The sequence below is a fragment of the Tachysurus vachellii genome, chromosome 18, assembly GCF_030014155.1.
Source record: "Tachysurus vachellii isolate PV-2020 chromosome 18, HZAU_Pvac_v1, whole genome shotgun sequence".
NCBI lineage: Eukaryota > Metazoa > Chordata > Actinopteri > Siluriformes > Bagridae > Tachysurus > Tachysurus vachellii.
In genome coordinates this window covers 20,116,072-20,141,609 of record NC_083477.1, presented here as the reverse complement: position 1 = coordinate 20,141,609, position 25,538 = coordinate 20,116,072, and the positions used below count along the sequence as shown (strand labels likewise).

Below are 25,538 nucleotides of genomic sequence, written 5' to 3'. Positions count from 1 at the left end.
AACAAAAATGATTGCATTATTAATCATATAAACATCAAATCTATCTCTCTATATATAATGTAAATAAGTCCATGCCCTTACCCTGTACACTTTGCCCACAGTCAATATGGCGGCTGCGTGTTATAAAGCCTGCTGAAGCCGTTTCGCCCGCGGTGTGCTTTGACCTCTGACCCCACACAAACGTGTCATCACGCCAGCCCCGTCCGCCATATTGACTGTTGTCTTTTGCCTTGAGAAGAAGATAAGCGAGAACATTTGCGCCGCCAGGAAAGAAAAAACAATTGTTTAAAAAAATAAATAAATAAAAACCCGACCCAGTGTCCGTCGAGCTCCGTAACCAAGCGCGAGTCTGTGCCGAGTGGAGTTTATCACGATGGCGAGGAAGAAGAGCAAACAGGCCGGAGTTGTGAATAAAGAGCAGAGTTTGTCGAAGAGCCCCAGCGGAGGAGGAGATGCAGCAGCAGCAGCAGCAGCCAGGAGCTCTCAGGTAGCGTTAGCACACCGGCTAATCACGCTAACTCACATAGGGGCGTGTGGTCCTCTGTGTAGGGAGCAAAGGTGGTGGTTATTATTATACATTCTACCCCCAGTTCACACATGTAGGGGCTGCAGGGGCTGTTGGGATGCGAACACAGCCTCCCTCATCGCTGGCTTTACCATCTACACCTTCCGTTCTTACACATTTCCTTCCATTATACACACAGATTCCGGTCTTTCTCCCGTAAACGACTTGTTTGCTCTCGTTTTAAGTCGTTAACGTGTTTTAGTTTAACGTTACAAGCAGAGACAGCGTTGTGTTGGGGCGGAGCAGCAGCTTGTCTGGGCTTTTACCTGTAACAAATACCTTTTACAGGGATATTTATTCATTAAAATACGACACGTTAAAAACAAATCCCGCTTTCTAGTTATCTAGACGATGCTCGGTTCAGAACGGCCTTACATGCAAGCTGTAGAAGCTCGAAGCGTTATTTTCTTTACTCCGCACCCGCTTTCGTGCTAAATCCCGCCTTCCGCGCTCGTTTGTGACGTCCCACAGCCCAGGCATCTGATTGGATGATGGAAACGTCTGGTTGATGGATTTAGGTAAAGTAGCTAATCCGGACGCACGGGGTAACCAATCAGAGTGCAGCAGGCGGAAATTTGTTGGAATACGGGTAGGAGGTAAACATCGTCTATCCGAAGCTAATGCTCTCGTTGCTAACGTCTAGCCGGTTTGTTTCTGTTCTGGATTACTTTTTAGTTTGTTGCCGCACAAGTTAAGCTTCTAATCTTAATTCCTGGGCGGACAGAAGTGTTTATTTTGCATCCCTGCTGTACTTTCAGTTTCAGCACAATGTGACACACGTGAACAAGGGCAGGTGGAGAAAAGTCACAGCTGGAAGTTTCCCCTTTTAGAGGAAAAGCTCTGTCTGAATCAAAGGAAACATCTGTATCTTACAATATATGTGATGGGTTCAGCTGGTGCTGGTGTGTTGGTTGGTCCTGTGTGTTCACTGCTCCTGTCAGAAGTTAGGGGTTGTCCCGCTCTGACGTCACAGAGTGACACTGATTATTAGAGCTAGAGACATTCTGCAAGTTTAACTTTTTAAGGTACGAAGAGACGTCGATGTCGGTCTCGGTAGAGTGTACAGACGAGAGCTGGACAGACCGAAGCACTAAAGCGCCACCGCATCACTCACCACCTGCAACAGTGACAGCAGGTGGTAAATTTTTTATTGGTAGATCAAACCAAAGCAGCCTGCCTTTAAACAGGTACACATTTTCTTTATCATCCTTTCTGTGATGAGCGGATGACTGAACACGAAGGAACGTGCAGGAGATTTACTCACACAAGTACACAGGTGGGCGTTTTGACACGAAAAAGTCCTGTAAATCATACAGGGACACGTCACGGATCCAGAAGCACACAACGGCTCTGTATGTAGTTTATAGAGCCTTAAAGAGCACAGACCCTCACCTGATGCCGACAGGAACTCGTAGACATCGGTACTTTATCCTTTTAGACACCATACACAAGAAAGTCTCAGTTTCTGAGGGATAAGATAATTTTTTTAACCCACAGTAAATTGTATTTGGTGTAAAGTCTTTGATTGTTTGTATACGTCACATTTTAATTCGGAAAAAGAAAAGTGAAAGCTGTTGTGAAAGACATGGATGAGATAAGATTGAGTAATTTCAGTGTGTTTAATATATTGAGCTCAGTCACCTAAAGGTTGTCTGATCTCAGGTCCTGACTGATCTCCTTTCTGCCCCACAGTCGGTGCACACGTGCTGCTTGCTGTGTCATCGGGAGTTTAAGGACTGGGGCTCTGGCCTGGCCAACGGGCTCCCGGGCCACGGCTCCAAGCTGTCTGATGCCGTCCCCGCGCTCTCGCAGGCCCTGCTGAGGGAGGCACCAGGGCGCAAGCTGGCGGACGCTGTGCCTTCGCTGTCGCAGTCGTTGCTGGGCGAGGTGCCGCTGTGGATCTGCCAGAGCTGCCGCAAGAGCGTGGAGGAGGAGGAGCGGAGGGCGGTGCAGGAGCAAAATGTCCCGGTGAGTAAAGAAGGAACCACACGTGTTTATTAAGAAAATCTCTCACTGAGTGTAATGTGACGTGTCCTTGTCCTTCTCTGACTCTGGTAACGTTTCCTATGATCCCACTTTGTGATGCCTCAAAGTGTCTCTTCTATCTGATTACACCGTATTATTGGGCAGGTTTGGAAACAGCCGTGCTGAATAGATTGCTTAGAACATTCGTGTTCAACTAAAAGTCCACGTCCCTGCTTACGAGCGCCGAACGTGCTTAGTAGTAGTTAGCGGCGGTTAGTTTTTTTTTTTTTTTTTTTCTTTTTTTTTTTTTTTATGCTAAAATGTCACCACGTTTCACTCTGGACTGATGAGAAAATTAAAAAAAAAAAAATCAAACAATAATGAATTCTTGGTCACAATAGACTAACAATTGCAGAGCCGATTTTTCAAATGCGTAATAAAGATTCTGGAACAATAGATGATGGACACTTTAATATTTTCTCAGCGTGATTTGATGTGATTTCCCTGAAGTGACACACAGACATCGTTGTTATTATTATTATTGTATCACCTTCTATGTTGCTCCTGCCGTGTCGGGGAAAAACCAGTCGTGCAGGTCGAGTGCGACATGTACGAGGGATGAACCTTGTGTTCAAAATAAACACGAGCTGTTCGCTAGCACTGCGCTGTAATTACTCAAATAAACATCAATATTAGTTAGAAGCTTCTACTTCTTCTAATTAGTAATATTATAATAATATTATGTTAAATACTTGATTCTGATTGGCCGTTATCCTGTGACTCACAGGTTTATATTAACACTCTCGTTCTGATACCGTATCGTTCCTATAGCAACAGCTGTAATATTTAGTGGTTATAAAGCTACAGTAAAGCTATAGATGCTTAACGACATCAGATTTAAAAAATTGTTGATATGAAGTTTATTTAAGGTTAATGAAGGAGTCTCCAGTGATTTCAGACGCTTTTCCGTTTCTTGTTCACGTCCCAAGCTGCGTTGTTTTTGTCACTCTGTGGAGAGACACTGCTCGGTGTGTGTGTGAAAGAGAGAGACACTGGGAGAGTGAGCGAGAGAGAGACACTGGGAGAGTGAGCGAGAGAGAGACACTGGGAGAGTGACAGAGAGAGAGAGAAACAGGGAGAGTGACAGAGAGAGAGAGAAACAGGGAGAGTGAGCGAGAGAGAGAGACACAGGGAGAGTGAGCGAGAGAGAGAGACACAGGGAGAGTGAGCGAGAGAGAGACACAGGGAGAGTGAGCGAGAGAGAGACACAGGGAGAGTGAGCGAGAGAGAGACACAGGGAGAGTGAGCGAGAGAGAGACACAGGGAGAGTGAGCGAGAGAGAGACACAGGGAGAGTGAGCGAGAGAGAGACACAGGGAGAGTGAGCGAGAGAGAGACACAGGGAGAGTGAGCGAGAGAGAGACACAGGGAGAGTGAGCGAGAGAGAGACACAGGGAGAGTGAGCGAGAGAGAGACACAGGGAGAGTGAGCGAGAGAGAGACACAGGGAGAGTGAGAGAGAGAGAGACACACAGGGAGAGTGAGAGAGAGAGAGACACACAGGAAGAGTGAGAGAGAGAGTGAGAGAGAGAGAGACACTGGACACTGGGAGAGAGAGAGAGACACTGGGAGAGAGAGAGAGACACTGGGAGAGAGAGAGAGACACTGGGAGAGTGAGAGAGAGAGAGAGACACTGGGAGAGTGAGAGAGAGAGAGAGACACTGGGAGAGTGAGAGAGAGAGAGAGAGAGACACTGGGAGAGTGAGAGAGAGAGAGAGAGAGAGAGAGACACTGGGAGAGTGAGAGAGAGAGAGAGACACTGGGAGAGTGAGAGAGAGAGAGAGACACTGGGAGAGTGGGAGAGTGAGAGAGAGAGACACAGAGAGAGAGAGAGAGAGAGAGAGAGAGAGAGAGACACTGGGGGAGAGAGAGAGAGAGACACTGGGAGAGTGAGAGAGAGAGAGACACTGGGTGAGAGAGAGAGAGACACTGGGAGAGTGAGAGAGAAAGAGAGAGACACTGGGAGAGTGAGAGAGAAAGAGAGAGACACTGGGGGAGTGAGAGAGAGTGAGAGAGAGACACTGGGAGAGTGAGAGAGAAAGAGAGAGACACGGGGGAGTGAGAGAGCGTGAGAGAGAGACACTGGGAGAGTGAGAGAGAAAGAGAGAGACACTGGGGGAGTGAGAGAGAGTGAGAGAGAGACACTGGGAGAGTGAGAGAGCGTGAGAGAGAGACACTGGGGGAGTGAGAGAGCGTGAGAGAGAGACACTGGGAGAGTGAGAGAGAAAGAGAGAGACACTGGGGGAGTGAGAGAGCATGAGAGAGAGACACTGGGAGACATTTGCAAGTCATTCATGCTTTTATAGAAATTAAAATCCGTCAGTACTCTTGATTTAATAAGTCTGGAGAAGATCACTTTAGACTCACAGTCTGTATTTTGAGCAGTTTTGTTTTTTCGGCTCAGGTATGTTGCCATTTTTGCCTGACCAAAGATAAAGTTGATCAGTCGGCACCTGAACCGGTCTCTCATGATGTATTTAAAACCAAGAATAAAACACTGAAAAGTAAAATCAACATTAAAAGACCTTAAGAAGCTCCGTAAAAACACAAAGAAAGACTGTGAGAGAGTGAGACACTGGGAGAGTGAGAGTGAGAGTGAGAGAGAGAGAGAGAGAGAGAGAGAGAGAGAGAGAGAGACACTGGCAGAGTGAGAGAGAGAGACAGACACGTACCCGTCAGAGAGATGACGCCTGATTGGATGCTGCTCGGTGTGTGTTAAACGCAGTCTGTTCAACCATCAGATTTTTACTTAAATAAATCCATACAGCATCTGGATCCTACAAACGCTATAAAATATAATCATCATCATAAAAGTTTACATTTATTCATATTATAAACAAATAAATAATGAGATACAAACATCCACAAGTTGAAAGAAATGTAATCATCATGGACACTAAAGTGATAAATAAAATATAGTTTATTCTTTGTGAAATAAATAATTAATCATTTGCGTGTGACGACGCACTCCGGATAAATCATGACATCTTTTTAGTAAATATAAACAAATAAATAAATAAATGATGATGATTTATAAAATCAATGGCATCTTGTTTATTTGCGCCTCTCTATTTATTTGTCTGCTTTTCCGTTTGTTTGTTTTGCTAAATCAGAACCAACACGCGCACACCTGCGCACACACACACACACACACACACACACACACACAGGCTCTTTTCCTGACAGTATTTTACTCTGATATTTTTCTGGCCACCCAGAGTGAAAAATATGTTTCAGCGGTTGTTTTTTTTTTTTTAAATCAGTGACAGATGGAGCCTGATGGATTTGTTCTTCATAACGTGTTCCAGATCTTTGGGGCATGAAAACCGAAAGCTGCATCACCACTTTTTTCTTTCTTCAAAAGTTTCATACATTGAATATGAAGAAGGTTACGACCAGACCTTAAAATCTCAAAGTGTAACCTTTTACACATCTTTTATCTGAAGTTCAGACAGACGACACGTGTTCAAATCTAGGAACGAACTTTCTTCTAGTCTTGTGGTCTTCTGAAGGTCAAACCGTTCTGTAATTTCAACAATTGTGAATCGTGATTATATTGTTGCGACACCATGATGATCAACACACATTATTTTGAAGACTCTGATTGGTCCAATTAAAAAAATAAAAATAGGAGTTTTGTTATTTCGCCTGCTTCAGAGACGTTCGTGTATCTCTAAATGACACAGAGGCGCAATCTGATTGGTCACGATAATAATCCCTACACGATCTAATCCGTATCATCATCTTAACTCACTATCGTTATTAAATCTCGTATATGACACATTTCGTCTCCCTCTTCACCTTTCGGTCATTTTCTCCTCTGATAAAGAAACTCTTCATCCTCTTAAAAGTCCTCCTCACTGCTCCTAACACTTTATGACCTTATGAGCTCCTTATGATGCTTTATGAAGAACTTTTTATCTTTACTTTCAGTTTAATGGCAAACGCCCACATTTCTAAGAATTGTCCTTAGAATTTCGTACCTCGGAGAAAATCTTTGTACTAAGAATAGTCATAAATATGAGTTCTAAATATTTGCTTAGACTAAAAACCTTAGTTTGTCAGCCTTACAGCTGGGGTGTCTGTGTGTGTGTCTGTCTGTCTGTGTGTGTGTCTGTGTGTCTGTGTGTGTGTGTGTCTGTGTGTCTGTCTGTGTGTGTCTGTCTGTGTGTGTCTGTCTGTGTGTGTCTGTCTGTGTGTGTCTGTCTGTGTGTGTCTGTCTGTGTGTGTCTGTCTGTGTGTGTCTGTCTGTGTGTGTCTGTCTGTGTGTGTCTGTCTGTGTGTGTCTGTCTGTGTGTGTCTGTCTGTGTGTGTCTGTCTGTGTGTGTCTGTCTGTGTGTGTCTGTCTGTGTGTGTCTGTCTGTGTGTGTCTGTCTGTGAGTGTCTGTCTGTGAGTGTCTGTCTGTGAGTGTCTGTCTGTGTGTGTCTGTCTGTGTGTGTCTGTCTGTCTGTGTCTGTGTGTCTGTGTCTGTGTCTGTGTGTCTGTGTCTGTGTGTGTGATACGCTGTACCCTTTTTAATGCGTGTATCACTCACCTCGTCTGTTCTACACATACATTTCCGCTTCCTAATATCAAAACGCAGCTATTATTATTATTATTATTATTATTATCTTTTAAGCTAAAATCTGAGAGCTTGTCAGCTGAAGAAGGGACTCCACGAAGCCACCACACCAAACATCTTGAATTGCTTGATGTTTGTATGACTTCCTCCTTCAAACACGTTCCAACACAAACGTCGCCTCTCTGCGGGCGCCGAAACGTGTCTGAACATTCCCATATATATGCATATTGTGCGTGTGTATAAGCTACAGCTCTGATACGGAGTTTGGAGGAAAAGCCAGACCACAATTTTTCCAGTGTTGTAAAAGGGTTTGATAACAGACGGGACTCTCTCTAGGTGATCTTATCTAAACACCGGCTTCCTGAAAGCGCACTGATTATTTACACACAGCAGCCGGTCGGTGGAAAAGGCTAAACTTCCGCCTCCCGTTTCCAGCTTTTATGCGTGCGCTGATCCACTTATGAAGCTATTCGACATGTGTGATATTTCACTCTGTGTGTCTTGCAGGCGTCGCTGTCCCACTCGTCCTCGTGTAAGTCGCAGAATTGTGGGAACGGTTACCCAGAGCAAAACTCTGTGGACTGGGATCCCAGCTCCTTCCTGTCGGCCCGGAAGCTCTCGGGCCTTTGGAACTCGACGCACACGAACACAGGAGCTCACTGCACCCACGGCACCGCTACTCACTCTCAGCAAGGTAAGATCTCTCCGTCTGGGCTTCGGTCTAACTCTCGCTCTCGCCGTCCAGAGAGAGGATTTCAGATCTGATCTGTTTCTGTCTAAACGCGGTTATCAGAGATCTTTATGAACTCTCGGATCCGATTGGTCAGAAGGATTTGCTTTCATTGTACTCATTTTTTTAAAATACCTTATCGTTTCTAGGGTAACAGCCAGCGTAGGGATTTGTAAACAGGAGTACTGGACATGCATTAATTTATTAATTATATAAATGTCATTTAAAATCAGCTATATGTCCAACTCCACAGATCCAAGTATGATGTCATACTTTAACCATTCTAAATAATTTCACTCCCCTAAGTGATTTGTTCCTTACAAACACCACGGGAAGGTGTGACCATAGAAGTGACGAAGGCGATAAATGCTGGTATTAAAGATTATAAAGGCTTTCTTGGCCTCTCATGGCTGCTGCTCTACAAAGTTCACCACCTTCTAACCAATCAGAGTTAGATCATTCAGCATCGCTGTGCTATTTTTAGCCAGGGCAGGTTTTACATGGCTATTTTTAGGACATTCTTTACATAATAAATTATTACCTCATCTCCTGCTATTCTACTCAGGCCCTCTGTGCTCTATTTTCAGTCCGCTGTGTCCTCGTACGTTCCTGTCCAATGAAGGATTATCTGTTATTGTTTTTTTTTTTTTTTGGTCCCTTGTGGGTTTTTTCAGCCTAATCTCACATTTATCAGGAAAAATTAGAGTTCCGTTTATTATCCCTTCTCTTGTGGCTTGTACGTAATATTTTATTCTATTTTATTTCATCCTGTTGAACTTCCATTTCTCAAAGCACAGCGTCTCGAGCTGTTCTTTATCCCTCACTGACTTTCCCTTGCGGTTGTAGCTGGTGGAACGGCAGGACCGACTTGTCACGATAAACGATTGTCTCACGAGGCGTCCGGGACCAAAGCGTGTCCCTACAGTCACCCAGCGCCCCCCAGTGCCACATCCACCGCTACGCCACTCTCTACCTCCGCTGAACTCTGCAAGACCTCAGCCAAGCACTTCAAAACCATGTGTAGGAGACCAACTCCTCCAGGTAAACACACACACACACACAACAATCTCGCTAATTTTCATTATTAAATATAAACCGCATGCGAGCGTCACGTCCTGCTCCTTTTTTCCAGGTGAAGCGTTTCACCCGAACGAGCCGCACCAGCCGTCAGCGGATCTGTCTGTTCCACCCAACAGCCCGACGGGTCTCTGTTCTTCCCAGAATTCATCTCTGCTGCCCCCCACCAATAAACCCACGTCCAATCAGCACGCTCCGTTCACACCGCTAGCACCAAATCTCGGCGCCAAGCACTCGGGCGGGCAGGACAAACCCAGCACCTGTAAAAACGCCAAGCTGAGCTCCTCCATGATGGGCTGCAGTCACCCGTGTAACGGACACAACGCCAACGGCGCCGCCGTGGCCTCCACTAACGCAACGCATTTAACAGCCAGCACGTGCAGGTACGATGTAGATTTTTGCTAATAATATTTGTGGTAGTAATAATTTGCTGTAATTGTTTGACCTCACAAGATTTCTTCGTGTAGCCGTTAGAGAAATATTATATCTTGAACAGAGATGCACGTGTATGTCGTGTTTAGGGACCAGGCGTGTAAAGGGCACAAGCTGGTGAACGGGTCGTCATTGTGCCAGCAGGCAGCGTGTGAGGGGGACGACGCGGAGGACGAGGACAGCGGCTCCGAGCGCAGCTCCTGTGCCTCTTCTTCTACGAACCTGCGTGACGGCAAATACTGCGACTGCTGCTACTGCGAGTTCTTCGGACATAACGCGGTAACGAAGCATTCGACAGCGTTCAGCTAGAATAAAAGTGATTGACGTATAAGAGAGGATTAGAGCAGCCAAAAGGATAAGGACAATAAAGACAGAATGGGCAAAGACAAGGTAGAATGTGCAGTGACGCATGAAATGCCCTTATAATCATTATAAATAACGTCGTATGTTTAACAAGATATAAAAAGGCTCACATGACTCTGTCCAGGAAGTGTTATTAGTCCAAATTGTTTCTGCAGAATGTTGACCTTGTGTAAAAAACATCACCCACTTGAGACATTTCCCCCTGCAGCCCCCAGCAGCTCCCACGAGCCGGAACTACGCGGAGATCCGAGAGAAACTCCGCTCGAGGCTGACTCGTCGCAAAGAGGAGCTGCCTCAGAGGCAGGACATGGACCCAGCTTTAACCAACCCCATAGATCACAGGGACGTCGACGAGCTCCTTCACTTCATCAACTCCACGGAGCCCAAAAGGGTGAACAGCGCCAAGGCGGCCAAACGTGCTCGCCACAAACAGAAGAAGAAGGTGCGGCAGACGACACTGACAGATTAATTGTACTGACAAAGGAAGGGAGCCATACAGAAGAAGTGTAACACGAATTCGTCGAGAGTTTTTATAATACAGATTTTAGAAATGCAGGAGATTTAATCTTGTCTTTTATGTGCCTGTGTCCTGTCCAGGAGAAGGAGCGTGCGCAGCAAGCATGCAACGAGCAGCGTTTATCCTCTTCTCCTCAGCCAGAGGCTATGGAGGAAGTGGAGGAGGAGGAAGAGGAGGAGGAGGAGGAGCGTACTCCAGACGGCGAGCCTGGCCGGCTCCTTGAGTGGCCTCAGCTGGAGCTGGAGCGTGTCAACAGCTTCCTAACGTCTCGCCTCGAGGAGATCAAGAACACCATTAAGGACTCCATTCGTGCCTCGTTCAGCATGTACGACCTCAACCTCGACGTCAGCGACTTCCCCAAAAAAGCCGCCTCGCTAGAGGGTCAGCGGCTGCTGCCTCACATCAACGGTACAGTGACCGAACCGCAGCAGATCGACCTGGACCTCGCGCCGCTCTCATTCAAAAACTTTAAAAAGAGCGTGAAGATTCTCCAAGGCCTGACCAGCGAGAATAACAACAGCAGCCCCCCTCCTACCAACCCCACCAGCCCCACACCCACAAACAGCAACGATACCACGGTTAACGCCGCTCCTGCGCCTAACGACGCGCCCAAATCCAAAGACGAGAACAAGAACACCACGGGCAATGCCGCAAAAGCAAAGAAGGGCAAGAAAAACCAGCGGCAGCAGCAGGAGCAGGCGTCCCAGGAGCTGCAGGCGAACTCCAAACCGGTTAAAACCACATCTGGAAATCAGGAGAAAAGCAACGAGGCAGAGAAAGGAGTCAAGGGAGGCTGCAGAGGAGCCCAGCTACACGGGGAGAGTCAGAAACCGGCGAGTAAAAAGCTAGAGGAAAACAAGCAGGCTCCCAAGCACATAGGTAACACAGCCTCGAACGGGAACCATCACTCAGGCTCCAACACGCAGAGGGGGAAGAACGACAGCGACACGAGGAGCAACAAAACGGAGCACGAAGCAGACGGAAAAAGCAACACAAACAATCTGGTCAGCTGTCAAAACTCACAGCACCAACAACAGTCCAAAGGAAAGAATAAGAAGAACAAGAGCAAGACGGAAAAGTCCAGTAGTGCTATCGGTAACCTGATACTTACTTAAATTGTTTATCTGTAGAACACTTTGTTTATTTCTTTCTTTCTTTATTTTCCAGTTAAGAGACTGCTGTCTTATGAGAAGCCCTCGGTTTTCTCCTTAGGTATTGTATTCACTCTTGTTGTGTCTGTCTGAATAAACTTGTTTCAACAGACGACGTGTTCCTCCCCAAAGACCTGGATCCGACGGAGATGGACGAAATCGATCGCGAGGTCGAATACTTCAAGAGGTGAAACTTTATCTACAAAAAAATCAACATATTATTCAGTCTAAGTGCTAACCGATGTAATGTGTGACGTGAAGCATCCATCAGATTCAGATTTTTTTTTTTTTTGGTAATTATTCATTCATTTGGTTAAACCTACTCGTCCAGGGCTCCTGATCTGCTCAGTCCTGACACTGATCGTCTTTTTTGTATCATCGTGTCTCCTTCAAGGTTTTGCCTCGATTCAGCTAAACAGACGCGACAGAAGGTGGCTGTGAACTGGTCCAACTTCAGCCTGAAAAAGATGCCGTCAAACGCAGCGCAGTAATGCAGCACGCACTCACACACTCTCTCTGACACACACACACACACACACACACGTACACGCCTGGATGATGGTAACCGGAGAACCCCCAACCTCCCAATAGGACTCTACTCTCTAGTCTGTAGCCACTGTACTCCAGATTCGATTGGCTGGAGGTCGCCGTCTGTCTCCGCCCCTTTCTCAATAAGCCACGGGACCTTATCACGCAGTCTGTAATCGTCCACCGGAGAATTTTTACTGTATCTCTTAGTAGAGCGGGATCACTCGCAGGAAACCTCATTGCTTCATTTTGTAGTGTGTAAATAATGATTTTACAATAAAAAAAGGTTTTAAACCCCAAACCACGGCACACCTCGGCCCGTAAGCCCACAATGTCTATTTATTTATTCTTTCTTTTCCCCGAAAGGTACTTGATGTTCTGACATGTTCTTAATGACAAAGTGCAGATACTGACAAGATGACAGAGAAATGACGTTGGACAGAACTAGAAGGAGCAGAGTGCCAAGGCAAAGCTTCTGGTCTTGACCGTATCAAACAACTCAGTAGGAGCATTACATAATACGCATGTTCTCTTGTCTGTTTATCTCCCAACATACTTCATTTTTTTTTTCCTGTTCAGTTTTTGCGCTATTGTAAATTTAAGTCGGTCAGATTCCTTCAATTTGATCTTAAAACCTGTCTTTTGCACTATATAACAGCCGTACGATCTCTCAACAAAAGATTTCGATCGATCAAAGGTGCCGACATTTACGGTTTAGAAGAGACGCGTGAAACACCTGAAAACTGCCGAACACTGAATAAAAGTTAAGGTAAATCGGAAAGGACGCAGGATGTTGAGTTCAGTCAAGTCCACTTTGTAAATGAAGGTTATTGCAAGCATACAGTTAGTGTTGGTGGGATGGTTCTGTTCTGGGAGAATTTTCCCACGCCCCTGTCCGCGCGCCTGCATGGACGGGGCGGGGAGGCAGCGCTGGGGAATGAATAGACCTCAGTTACAGCTCAGAATCAGAACCGGAATTGATCAGAACCGCGCATAGCTTGTTAGTTTTTTTTTTGTTTGTTTGTTTTTTTTTTAAATATATGAATGAAAAAAAAGGGGAGGGGGGAGAGAAGGAAAACGTGAAGAATTTAATCGGCGTTGGCGATGGCTTCTGGCGGAGGAGTCGGGGACGGAGGAGGGTGTGGGAGCGGCTCGAAGGCGAGGATTTAAAGGAGGGGAAATTAAGGAAGCCGTGCCGGATTGGCGCCTCGTAGACAGCTGATTAGCAGCTGATGCGGCTTACTACGTGGCTTGCCTGAACTAACGCGATGCTTGATGTTTATTATATACACTAGGAAAATTCTTATGAACCAATGAAATCAAAGTAGACGGGAAAATACACGTTAGAGGTCCTGCTTATTATGAAGATTTAAAATATTTTTAACCTTCTTATCCAACATTATGTGCTTTTTTTTTTTCTTTTCTCCCTCAAAAGGCTGCTTATTTCCCTCGAGACGTGTGATAAATACAAGCCCGGGGATATTAAGTACTTTTAAAAAAAGAAAGAAAAAAAAAAGCAGGTTACAGTGTGGGACCATGAGAAACATATTTATGCCCTTATTATGAACAGAATTTCTGAAGTTAAACAAATGTAAAAAAAAACCAAAAAACAAAAAAGATCATAAGAAATAAACTAAAACACTATATATATATACGTATATATACATTTTCACACACACGGCTATGGTGTGTTTAATACCTCTGTTTAACACACTCACGTGTGGGATCACAGTTGGGATCCAGATGAGCACCGACCCTTACAGCTCTCCCGTGCCGGTCGCTATGGCCTGCCCTCTCTCTGTAGTCGCTGCTTGTTGTAGCTTGGCTTAGACCAAGTTCAAATGGAAAAAAAAAATGTAAATCCTCTCCTAGTGTTTTTCTGTGTCACGTTTGGTATTGAGGACATTTTATTATTTAACCCTGTTAATGATATTCAGCACCACGGTACAACCCGGAAGCCCGATTATCGCTCTGCACGTGTACGTCTACACCTTCATACCCTGAGTAGATGAATGTTAAATAACTGATTATGTTGGGATCTGGGAATAAGATCGATGACTCATCATCTTTTTTCTTCGCTTCGCCTTTCGAAAGGATCGAGATGAAACACTCGATGGGTTTTTAAATCGGTTCGAGCCGTTGTTTTCCTGTGCTACATCTCTGACGCTATCCAGGTTATACTGAACTACAAGACATTATTTTAAAAGTTTGGAATGTAGATTTATACTATACCATTAAAAGCCAAGTGTATGTTGGCTTTTTTTGTTTTGTTTTTGTTTTGTTTATATTTGTTTTTTTTTGTTTTGTTTTTTTAATTATTCACTTTTGATACTGTGAAATCTTTCATTCAGAAAGATTAAAACATTACAGTTTTGGAAAAAAAGAAAAGAAAAAAAAGAAACAAGTGTCCTGTTTGATTTCTATCCAAGTTCGTAAGGAATTCTTATATTAAAAGTGGTGTCACATGGAGCAGATAACTGAATATGAATAACAAGGCAGAATTATTGGCACCCTTTGAGAGAACAGGCAAAAATGATTGTAAAACAATATGATCCTTTTTTTGTTTGTTTTTCAACCTTTATCTATTACATAATTGCAAACATTTAAATACACTACAAAGCCATCTTTTCAGTCTTCACAGACTCTGGGGTGGATTTTCCAGATCCAGTGTGCAGCACGTGTCATCGTCCCTGTTGTGAATCACCATGGCAACAGCTAAAGAGCTATAGACTCAGACAACAGATGCACAAGTTAAAAAATGGAAACAAAACACTCCCAAATGTCAAAACCCCACAGGTTATTTGCCTCTCGGGCTTTCAAAATCAAGCGGTTTGAAAAGGTTGCATGAAAGAAATTCTCTCTAAGAACAACACAAAGTGTAGCATTTCTGGTGATGGTTAATAACTGGCTTTTCAGGTGGCTTTGTAAGGCTCCAGATGTTAACCTGATTAAAAATGTGTGTTTAATTTATGATCTGAGATCCACTAGAGGGGGGGGGTCTTCAATCTTACAGCTAAATTAAAGGCACATTTGATAGCTGATTGGAGACTAAGGTGAACTGATTAGATGAGTGAATCCTGCTCGGTTGTAAAGAAAGACCCCAAGCCACAGGATTATCTGTGGGTAAGACGGAAAGTTCCTATGACCTAAAACATTACTTCAGCTGAAGCTACGTGTTAAAGAATACAGCATCGTCATGTGTTGACCCACCAAATATCACTGATTGCATGTTATATAATTAGATTTACATTCTGTCACAAAGGGTGCCAAAAATTATTGCCCATACACAATGATCAGCATTGTTTATATGTATTAGACAGTTTTTTTTACATTTCTACTTATGTATGTATGATATATTAAGCTTATATACGAGTTTCTGACCACTTTTATATTTTTATTTTTATTTAAAAATGTCTACACTTCATTTACATACTCGCCTTCGCTTAAAAGCTTAATTTGGCCACACTGGGATGCCGTAGGAACGTAACGCGTGCGTACGTTCCCGTTTTTTCATACCCGTATTGTGCCAAACATTTACATCATGAATGCGATTGGTTAGTTTTCCTAACAGAGCCGTTCGCTGCCCAATCAGCAGAGTTTTTGTATAGCGTACTAGCCAATCCACAGGCTGGATGAGTGGTATGTCAAAAACGGGTGTGCAAAAAAAGGTCCGTCTCAAAACAGCGTCTAGCTAATTAGCTAAACACTTATTTGGCGTCCACGTTAAAGCGAAATATTTCTCATATAAGGTCAACAGACAGTTAGAAATCTACGCACAATGGATTCAGAAACCAAGCAGAGAAAGGTATGTTAAGTTAAACTACGTAATTATTAATAATAATGCTTTTTTTTTCCCCTGAGGGAGTTTAAAACTAGCTAACGTTAGCTAGCTATGTGCGCTCGCGCTACCCGCTCGTTAGCCAATAGCAACCGTATCGCTGTTTAATTCAGTTAAATATATTGTTTAATGTATAATACACGAAATCTCGATTTTAAATGAAGGATATTATAGTAACGGTGTTTACTAGCTGGTGGTGGTTTCGGTGTGTCTTAGTTTATTTCCTGGAATAAAGATAACTGCTGTTGCTAATTCAGTTTATGTCGCTAACATTGAATTATCTCCTTTTTATGGATCATTTCGTTGGTTTATAAACAAAAGACTCGGTATTGCAGGGCTCAAGTTTTGAAGACAGGCAAAACCCAAAACATTTTAAATTATACAATGAAGTACTGTTGGTTAGTAGCCTTATTTTTCTGAGATTTAGTTACACAGAATTTATGATAAATAAATTATTTTATAAAATGTCTTAAAGCCGGGGCCCCTGGCACCATCTCAGGGCCCCCAGTTTGAGAACCACTGGCCTAGACTACTTGTTCTGAGCAGGTGTTGTCAGTGAACCGTGGCCCCCTGGCTCCATCTCAGGGCCCCCAGTTTGAGAACCACTGGCCCTAGACTACCTATTCTAAATAGGTGTTGTCATTGAACCGTGGCCCCCTGGCTCCATCTCAGGGCCCCCAGTTTGAGAACCACTGGCCTAGACTACTTGTTCTGAGCAGGTGTTGTCAGTGAACAGGCTGTAAAACTGTTGGCTAAGTTACAGACACTCATGTAAAACTCATGCTGATTATCTGGGAAACGTCTCTAACAGCAGTCAAAATGTCATTGTGTCAAACAAGTTGTGAATTTGTTGTAACATTAAAACAGGAGATCATGACTTACTCTGTGCTCAAAGTGATGCTCACAGCTCCAGTGGTGTTCAGCATCATCCTCGTTCAAAACCGTCACGTGACTGTTAACGTCATGTTTGTGTTTACACTTAAAATCTAACAATATAAACTAAATTAATAAAAGTTAGCCATCAGGAAGAAAAAAAAACATTAGTTATAGGAAACGCTGATAGATATATATTATATATTTTTATTATATGTTGTTATTATTTACATACAGAGATAATGAACTAAAATGTTTATTCAAAAAATTATCTGACTGGTTTATTAATAAATTTTAGAAGTGGTTTTATTTCTATAAATAGTAATCAGTGTACAGACAATTACACAGAACAAACTGAACAGAACACATTAAATACTTGTACGAGACTCAGGCTTCACTTTCACACTTTGACACAAGAACAATACAATAAAGTAACGGAGAAAGTTCTTTCAGGTAATTAAAAAAAAAAAAAAACAGCTTTACCCTTTATCCATGAGTAAAACATTATAGCAAATAATGCAACTAGTTAAGTACAACTAAAATCAAAGACGGTGACAGACGGATTGTTTTTATCCGTGCCCAGCCTACGTTGTGCAGAACATTTGTGAACCGTTTTCACACTGCTTAAGTTGAAGGTGAATTCTTATCTACTGTGTCACTTTCTGTGAATATTAAATGGTCATAATGTTTTAATTTCCAGCGAAACTACACGGAGGAGAAATCCGCTTCAGAGCCTTCAGATGATGACGACTACGTGCCGTATGTCCCAGTTAAGATTAGAAAACAGCAGATGGTATGCATTGAATTTTATTTCTTTCCCCCAATTTATCATCTATTCTGATTCTTTGGATCTGCATGAACAACAGACCTGCTGTTTTTGTTCATCGCAGTTTGTTTCATGCTTGATGTTGAATGTGATATATTGTGATGTGTGGACTCTCAGTTGCAGAAGATGATGCATTTCCGAGGGAAAGGTTTGACGGAGGAGGACCAGAAGGACAGCGGAGGAGAACAAAAGGATGAGGACGAAGGTCTAGGACCACGATCCAACGTCAGTCTGCTCGACCAGCACCAGCACCTGAAGGAGAAAGCAGAAGGTAGCAAAGACGCATGATCCACTGTGGGTGCTCGTCCACAAGAACAATTTAAGACATCTTCCTGAATCCTTAGTTAGAAATTGAGTACTGTAATGTTTGTTATTGTGGTGTTTATTATCGGATAGTGGGATTAGATTGTTGACTGTTTGTTTATTAATGTTATGAATCAGTTTATTAAATAATTTTTTTTTTTGCAGCCCGGAAGGAGTCGGCAAAGGAAAAGCAGCTGAAGGAGGAGGAGAAGATTCTGGAGAGTGTGGCAGAGGGCCGAGGTGAGCGCCGTCACTTAAAGTCTATGTAAAGTTCATGAACTGTTTGGGAGAATTCAGGAAATTTGAATGCACATGCAAAAACTTTTTGGTCATTGAGACTAGAGGGTGGGAACTGGCAAGACCAAATTGGGGGAGGCAAAAAAAAAAAAAAAAAAAAATTCAAATTTTCTTTTATTGGGCTATGGTGAGGTTCGGGGCAACGTGGGTGTGGAAATTTGCATATTCACTGATAATTGTAGACCACTCACTGAAGTTTGTTTAAAATAAGCTTTTATTTGACTTTATTTCCAAGTAATGGTCATTTTAAATGAATTCTTTTATGTACTTGGGCATCATACTGAAATTTTCTGTCTTTGTCCCCTTCAGCTTTAATGTCTGTTAAGGAGATGGCCAAAGGTATCACTTATGAAGACTCTATTAGGACCAGGTGAGACGCCTGTCATTTTTGTATCCGTTGTATGTGTATCACCAAAGATGCTAACATGGCTAACAACGAATCAAAGCTATTCGTACACAGTTGATGCAGCATTTATGAATGATCTGTAGAGTATTGTAGAGACTTTCTGTATGACTTATATCTTGTATTTCTTTTGCTCTGTTAAGCTGGAAAGCTCCTCGTTACATATTGAACATGCCTGTAGTGCGGCACGAGCGGGTGAGGAAGAAGTACCACATCCTGGTGGAGGGCGAAAGCATCCCTCCACCCGTTAAGAGCTTCAGAGAGATGAAGTTCCCTCAAGGTAACAGAAAATCTCATTGACAATTTCTGTAATGTATTCGCCACTCTCTTTCTAAGACGCATGCAAGTATAAATCAAATGTTTAAAAAAAGCTATCACTATATTGTGCAAGTCAAATGAAACCTTTAAATAATATTCTAATCTTAAGTCACATAAGCAGCTTAGATTCCTTGAAAAGAAAAATAAGATTTAAGTCAGAATGTCATTTTGTAGTAATGATGATTAAACTTTTATTTATACAGCACATTAATAAATTAAAAAAATACATAGCTAAAATTTAAATGGCTTACACATGTGCAAATAAATTATATTAATGTAAGGCTGGGTAGAAGGGTGTGAAATGTGTGAAAAAGGGTTTTAATGTATCTATTAAATGCTAAATATAAAACAAATATATTGCAAACACTTTACATATAAATGTGATTGATCGAGTACTTTTATTAACCGTGAGTAGAGTAAAAATGAAAAGTAAATCATGACCAAGTAGACAGCTTTAGTAAATTATAACTAATCTGCTGTTTTCTTCCTGGAGTGTTTTAATTATGATGAACGTTAAATCAGTCGTGTTTACATTATCCAGTTTAATCACCAATGGGTAACATTTTTCAGCAATTCTGAAAGGACTGAAGAAGAAAGGAATCGTCCATCCAACACCCATCCAGATCCAGGGAATCCCAACTATGTAAGATCCCAACCCTAAAAACACAGAAGTGCTGATTTGTTTAAGTTAAGCACACATGCCCGTCTGCTCTGGTTGTAATTAATGGTTTATTCCTGTCTGTGTTTAGTCTTTCTGGCAGAGATATGATTGGCATTGCGTTCACGGGTTCCGGGAAGACGCTGGTGTTCACGCTGCCCATCATCATGTTTTGTCTGGAGCAGGAAAAACGCTTGCCATTCTGCAAGAGAGAGGGACCCTACGGGCTCATCATCTGTCCTTCTGTACGCACACTTCCATTTTATACATACTTATACAGTGTAATCCACATTGTGAGCTAGATCGGGTTTAAAAGTCTATATTGGGATTTTATTTTTGTACATGACGGTTGCTGTGCCTTTTTTCTCCTGCAGAGGGAGCTGGCGAGACAGACACACGGCATCATCGAGTATTACTGCAAGCTCCTGGAAGATGAGGGCGCGCCTCAGCTGCGCACTGCCCTCTGCATCGGGGGCATGTCTGTCAAAGAACAGATGGAGGTGGTCAAGCAGTAAGTGGGATTTCTCAAACACATTAACTACAGCTCTTATTTATCTGAAGAGAAATAAATCATAACATAACGAATGCGTACGATCAGATAAGTTGGTACGTTAAAATCTGTGTGTAATGCGTTTTGCAGCGGCGTGCACATGATGGTGGCTACACCGGGCCGTCTGATGGATCTGCTCAATAAGAAGATGGTGAGTCTGGATATCTGTCGCTACCTGGCTCTGGACGAGGCTGACAGGATGATTGATATGGGCTTTGAGGAGGACATCAGGACAATCTTCTCTTATTTTAAGGTGAGCCTTTTTCTATCTTTCATTCAGACTTTTTTTTTTAAACACATCTTTGGAAATATTTAATGATGTTTTCTTCTATAAAATATCTACCTAGATGAAAATCTCGTCTCTTTGGTGCCCTAAGCACTTTATTTAAATAGGAGAAAATGCCACCAGGTGGAATAGGCTCTCTCTACTTCCCTAGTACGGCATGTGGTTAGGGGGCGTGGCTCTGTTTGGGTTGTGTGTTTGTTTATTTTTTTTTTGAGGTTCTGCTTGCACCTAAATCCCTGAACATACCTTTTACTGTGTGTGTTAAATATTTATACTAGTGCTGTTGATTACAAAAAAAAAAAAAACCTGGGAGGAAAAAATGTAATTGCACAATTTGTTGTATTCAAACGCTTTTCTTCTTAAGGCTTGTGATGATGGATATTTACATTTGGTTTCTCCCCCGTCCGTCACCTAACAGCGGTGTTTGTGCATTAAATATTTCAAAGAACCGTGATGTTCAGTTTGATTTGACTGTAATCTCACCTCTCCAGACAGTTTCTATCAGTGAAAGGTGGGGATTACCTTTATGGTTCATCTGAATATAAAGTAGCAAGAGGTAATGGGACATCATATTTATATTCAATAGATTATAATCTAAGAATATAAGATATTCTCTCAGTTCATATATAAACGAAAACTCTCTTTTTAAGGGAACTACACAACAGATCTAGAATATCAGTTTATCCTGTACAAAGGTTCACAGCATGATATGATGTATGTAAATGAAAGTCTAATGCGTGTTGGTAGTGTTAAGTTTTTAACTTAAGTCTATAAGTAATACGTTGTGTGATTTAGGGTCAGAGACAGACGCTGCTCTTCAGCGCTACCATGCCTAAGAAGATCCAAAACTTCGCCAAAAGTGCCCTGGTCAAACCCATCACCATTAACGTGGGCCGAGCCGGAGCTGCCAGCTTGGACGTCATTCAGGTAAATGCTTTGTGTACACAAAGGGAAAAAAATCCTACCTTTGTACAGGGCAGTGTCTTTGCTGCACTTGAGATAAACTTTTTAAGAGTCACAACAGAATGAAGAAACCTGACTGAGCGTGTAGTTCAGATGAAGTGGGGAGTCGTTGCTATAGAGCTATTTCAACATTACCACTTTGTTGCACAATTCTTCCACAGGAAGTAGAGTATGTCAAAGAGGAAGCAAAAATGGTGTACCTTCTTGAGTGCTTACAGAAGACCGCACCTCCCGTATGTACCACTAACTTTCACACATTTTATCAAAAGAATATTTGAATATGATTTAGTACATTTTAGAACGATCACATCATTTGATTGTTTAAACAGATATGCATCTGTCACACAGAAGGATAATGTACGCTCATCTAATCAGCCAATCTTGTGGTAGCAGCACAGTGCAGAAGAATCATGTAGGTACAGGTCAAGAGCATCAAACATCTGAATGATATTTCTGGTTGGTTTGATCTGTCTGCCTTTGGTTTAAGTGTTGCAGAAACTGAGATCTTCGGTACAAAAGAAAGAAAGGTACAAAAAAATCTTTCCACTGTGTGTCAGTCTGCAAGCTGTGACACTTTGAGAGAGTGTCTCAATGACCACATTGGTTTGAGTGCTAACAGTCTACAGATATCATCTCACAAATGCAGCCTTTTCTTATTTTAATAGCATCCCAGAACACACAACACATCAAACCTTGAGGTGGATGAGCTACAACAGCAGAGAACCATGTCAAGGTTTGATGTTTTGTGCATGTTGAGTTGCTTTCTGCTCACAGTGCTAATAGTTAGCTACTGTACCCTTCTCTTATTAGCTCAAACAAATCTGGCCAGTTCCTTCTGACCTATAGCATCAACAAGGCTTTTACACCAGCAGAAATTTTGTTTGTGCCGTTCTGTTTGTTTATAAAATTCCCTGAAGTTCAGCAGTTTTTAAAACATTCAAACCAGCCCATCTGCCACCCCAATCACTGCCAATATCAGTCACAGAGATCACACATTTCCCCTATTATAACATGAAACTTAACATAAGCTCTTGTCCTCAATCTGTGTGATTCTTTTGCACTGTGCTGCTGCTACATAATTGGCTGATTAGATAATACCCAATAAAGTGCAGTGAGTGTATATTATAATGCACTAATAATGTATCTGAAATAAAACTAACTGTGTAATTGCTGCTCTGATGGAATTAATGATGCTTTCCCTGGATGCCACATACCTTATTTTGTAAAATCCTCTCTCAGGTGTTGCTATTTGCTGAGAAGAAAGCAGATGTGGATGCCATCCATGAGTACCTGCTCCTCAAAGGTGTAGAGGCAGTGGCGATCCATGGAGGCAAAGGTAAAAAACCATCTATCTTACTGCAGACCTACTGAACCTAATCACCTGTGATTTTTATAAAAGCAAAAACTAGCTACAGTGTCTTATTCCAGAGTTGCTGCTGTGAGATTTATTTTTTGCTAGCTGAATTTCAGGAGCTCATTTCTAGACTGGAAATATGTTAAACAGCACTCAAACTTCTAACACAATGGCATGGCAACAATTTAAATAACTCTGTTTGTTCTAAAGGAGCTTGTATAATAATACTGATTGTTCTGATCTGCCTGACATTTGCCAGACCAAGAGGAAAGAACAAAAGCCATAGAGGCCTTCAAGGAGGGGAAGAAAGACGTTTTGGTGGCCACTGATGTGGCTTCTAAGGGTTTGGATTTCCCTGCCATTCAACATGTAATTAACTACGACATGCCTGAAGAGATCGAGAACTATGGTGAGAATGTTTAAAAAAAAAAAAAACAAACCATCATGGTTGCAATATGCTTTGTTGGCTGATGCATGGATGTTTCATGCATCAATCTGTTTAGTGTACTTTATTCTGTTTGAATGCCTAGCAATTTCTTTTCTCTGCCTGTTTAATAGTCCACAGAATTGGTAGAACGGGTCGATCGGGCAAAACCGGAATAGCTACGACGTTCATCAACAAGGGATGCGGTAAGAATAAGAACTTATCTCTACATTAACAGGTTCATCTACAGCTGAATTTAGATTAGACTGAGTTTAAATACAACAAATATTTGTGAGCTGTTGGATTTAATGCAGTGATATTTGACAGCTTTGCTATAGCATAACTTAAATTTAGACTAAATCAAAAACAAGTGTAAGAAATGTGTTGGAATAAACATTTTGTATATATTTACATAAGTACCTGTGATGAACTCTACATGGAATTTAGCCATGTTGTGTGTATAAAATCTGATCTTTTGCCCTTACTGTTGCAGAGGAATCAGTGCTGATGGATCTGAAGGCATTGTTGGTTGAAGCCAAGCAGAAAGTTCCACCGGTTCTGCAGGTGCTCCAGCCAGGGGATGACGCCATGCTGGATCTTGGAGGTGAGCGTTTCATATTTAATCTCTGCTCCGTGTACGTTTCGCTAATTTTAACACAACTGCTTAAGCTTTTACAGGAGGATTAGAAGCCTAATTTATGAAACAGATATGAACAAATTTAACCTGTAACTTTGAAGGGAATTTTGTTCAGGTTGGATACGTGGGCTCTATGTATGAAACTAACCATTGTTTTCTGTTTTTCCCCCAGGAGAGAGAGGCTGTGCGTTCTGTGGTGGTTTGGGTCATCGCATCACAGACTGTCCCAAGCTGGAGGCCATGCAGACCAAGCAGGTTACCAACATCAGCCGCAGAGACTGTTTGGCCAACAGCTCCATGGACTTCTAAGCCTCAGGATTTCCTCGGACAATAAGTGACTCCTGGATGCTGGTCTGGAAAAGAAAACAATATATTCACACAAGAGACTTAAGAGATCACATTATTCTGATACTCATGTTTTTGTGCTGCGACTTGATATGCACATTTTTACACAACCAGTCTCACACGTTGTTCCTGTGGAAAGCTTGAACATTTGATTTGTGTTATGAACAAGTCCTACCTTTCCTAGAAACCGTAGATCAACATGATGGACGTACGGATGCAAACGTCACTGTCTTAACGGAAGCTTCTTCATGTGGCAGTGGGATCCATGGACGCCCAAGCTGCCTGCTGGAAAGAATTCACCTGAATAACAAAATATCAGAACTGGTATAAGTGAACAAAACTAAAGACTTTTCTAACAGTATACAATACAGTTGTGCTGTTATTAACTGTATGGGAGTGGAAATTTATTTTGATAAATAAACCCTAATTATTCTGTAACAGTTTTATTTTAAAAACTGTAACTTAATTTATGCATTTTCTGTATTCAGTGAGGAAGGTATTAATGCAATATTTTAGATATTTTAACGTGCCTTTTTGTTCAACATGTCATTAAAGTGAATCTGAATGTATGTACCAGTCCTCAGTGTGTTGTGAATTTAATTTTTTTTACACAATGGATGTGATGTATAATAAAGTTTCAGTCAGTTCACACTGTGTGCATTAAATCTTTTTACCAAGAAAACTAATAGTATATGCCAGCACTTGTGTATGTACTTTATATTAACAGACACCAGAGAAAGCTCCCCACAGCCACCATCTCACCTTGGCAATCCTTTGGCCTCTCTCCAGTTTTTCTGCTTGAGAGATGCACTGACAACATTCTTGCTTTCTGTCAAGGTAAATAGAGAAAGTATTCATTCATGCATCATAAAATCTATACATTAACTATTTTTCATAAATGCCACTTAAAAGTTTCACCTAAAAGAAACAATCATTTACAGTCCAGGGGCAATGTGGTATAGATAATCCACCAATGGGAGGAGGGAAGAAACACAGACACAAGGTGGACATGCAGAACTCCATGGAACCCTGGGACAATGATAATTACATCAGATTCATCTGTTACTCTTTGTACTCTTTTGTTTTATTAAGACTATTAGTATCATGTCATTATTATAACCTTGGAATAATAGGAAAAACTAAAGAAAACACACTTTTTACTTAGAACATCAGAAAAGTCTCCTGCAGCCTTGAGTTTAGCAAGTGACGTCAAATCAGCGTGGCTGCTCACGTCAACAATAAATACTTACTGTAATTTTAAACGGCGGACGGTTCATACTGACTACACGGTTTTGACATTATAAACAAACTCCTCACCTTTACCTGGATAGTACTTTACTGACGACAGGCGAACAAGACTAAACAGTGGTTTTTCACCTCACTTTGTAGCTCAAAATCGTGTTCTAACTTCCTGCTGCTGAGTTCATTCGAATGCAGCATTACAACACAATTCACTTGATGAAAATGGTGTGGTATAATTACAATACAAACTCCACAGACCACATCTTCATACTG

General features: G+C 42.1%; 2 protein-coding genes across 3 annotated transcripts; both read left to right on the top strand.

Annotated features, from left to right (window-relative positions):
• Positions 1-107: 107 nt before the first annotated feature.
• On the top strand, positions 108-12,259 carry fam193b (family with sequence similarity 193 member B). The gene is made up of 10 exons (XM_060893345.1): positions 108-487; positions 2,258-2,533; positions 7,658-7,844; positions 8,727-8,921; positions 9,013-9,340; positions 9,479-9,668; positions 9,961-10,194; positions 10,350-11,364; positions 11,532-11,607; positions 11,815-12,259. The coding sequence occupies exons 1-10, from the start codon at positions 374-376 to the stop codon at positions 11,909-11,911; spliced, it is 2,712 nt and encodes a 903-aa protein (XP_060749328.1). The 5' UTR covers positions 108-373; the 3' UTR covers positions 11,912-12,259.
• Positions 11,887-24,672, top strand: LOC132861746 (probable ATP-dependent RNA helicase DDX41). 2 transcript variants are annotated; one of them, XM_060893347.1, is made up of 17 exons: positions 11,887-11,907; positions 17,360-17,452; positions 17,603-17,756; positions 17,954-18,028; positions 18,395-18,455; positions 18,632-18,768; positions 19,377-19,449; positions 19,556-19,709; positions 19,839-19,975; positions 20,105-20,267; positions 21,096-21,227; positions 21,425-21,496; positions 22,503-22,599; positions 22,877-23,026; positions 23,176-23,247; positions 23,535-23,645; positions 23,851-24,672. In XM_060893347.1, exons 2-17 carry the CDS (start codon positions 17,450-17,452, stop codon positions 23,985-23,987), a joined length of 1,728 nt encoding a protein of 575 aa, XP_060749330.1. In that variant the 5' UTR covers positions 11,887-11,907; positions 17,360-17,449; the 3' UTR covers positions 23,988-24,672. The 2 variants fall into 2 exon arrangements, with proteins under 2 accessions (XP_060749330.1, XP_060749329.1); XM_060893346.1 differs by lacking the exon at positions 11,887-11,907 and adding an exon at positions 15,604-15,753.
• Positions 24,673-25,538: the final 866 nt, after the last annotated feature.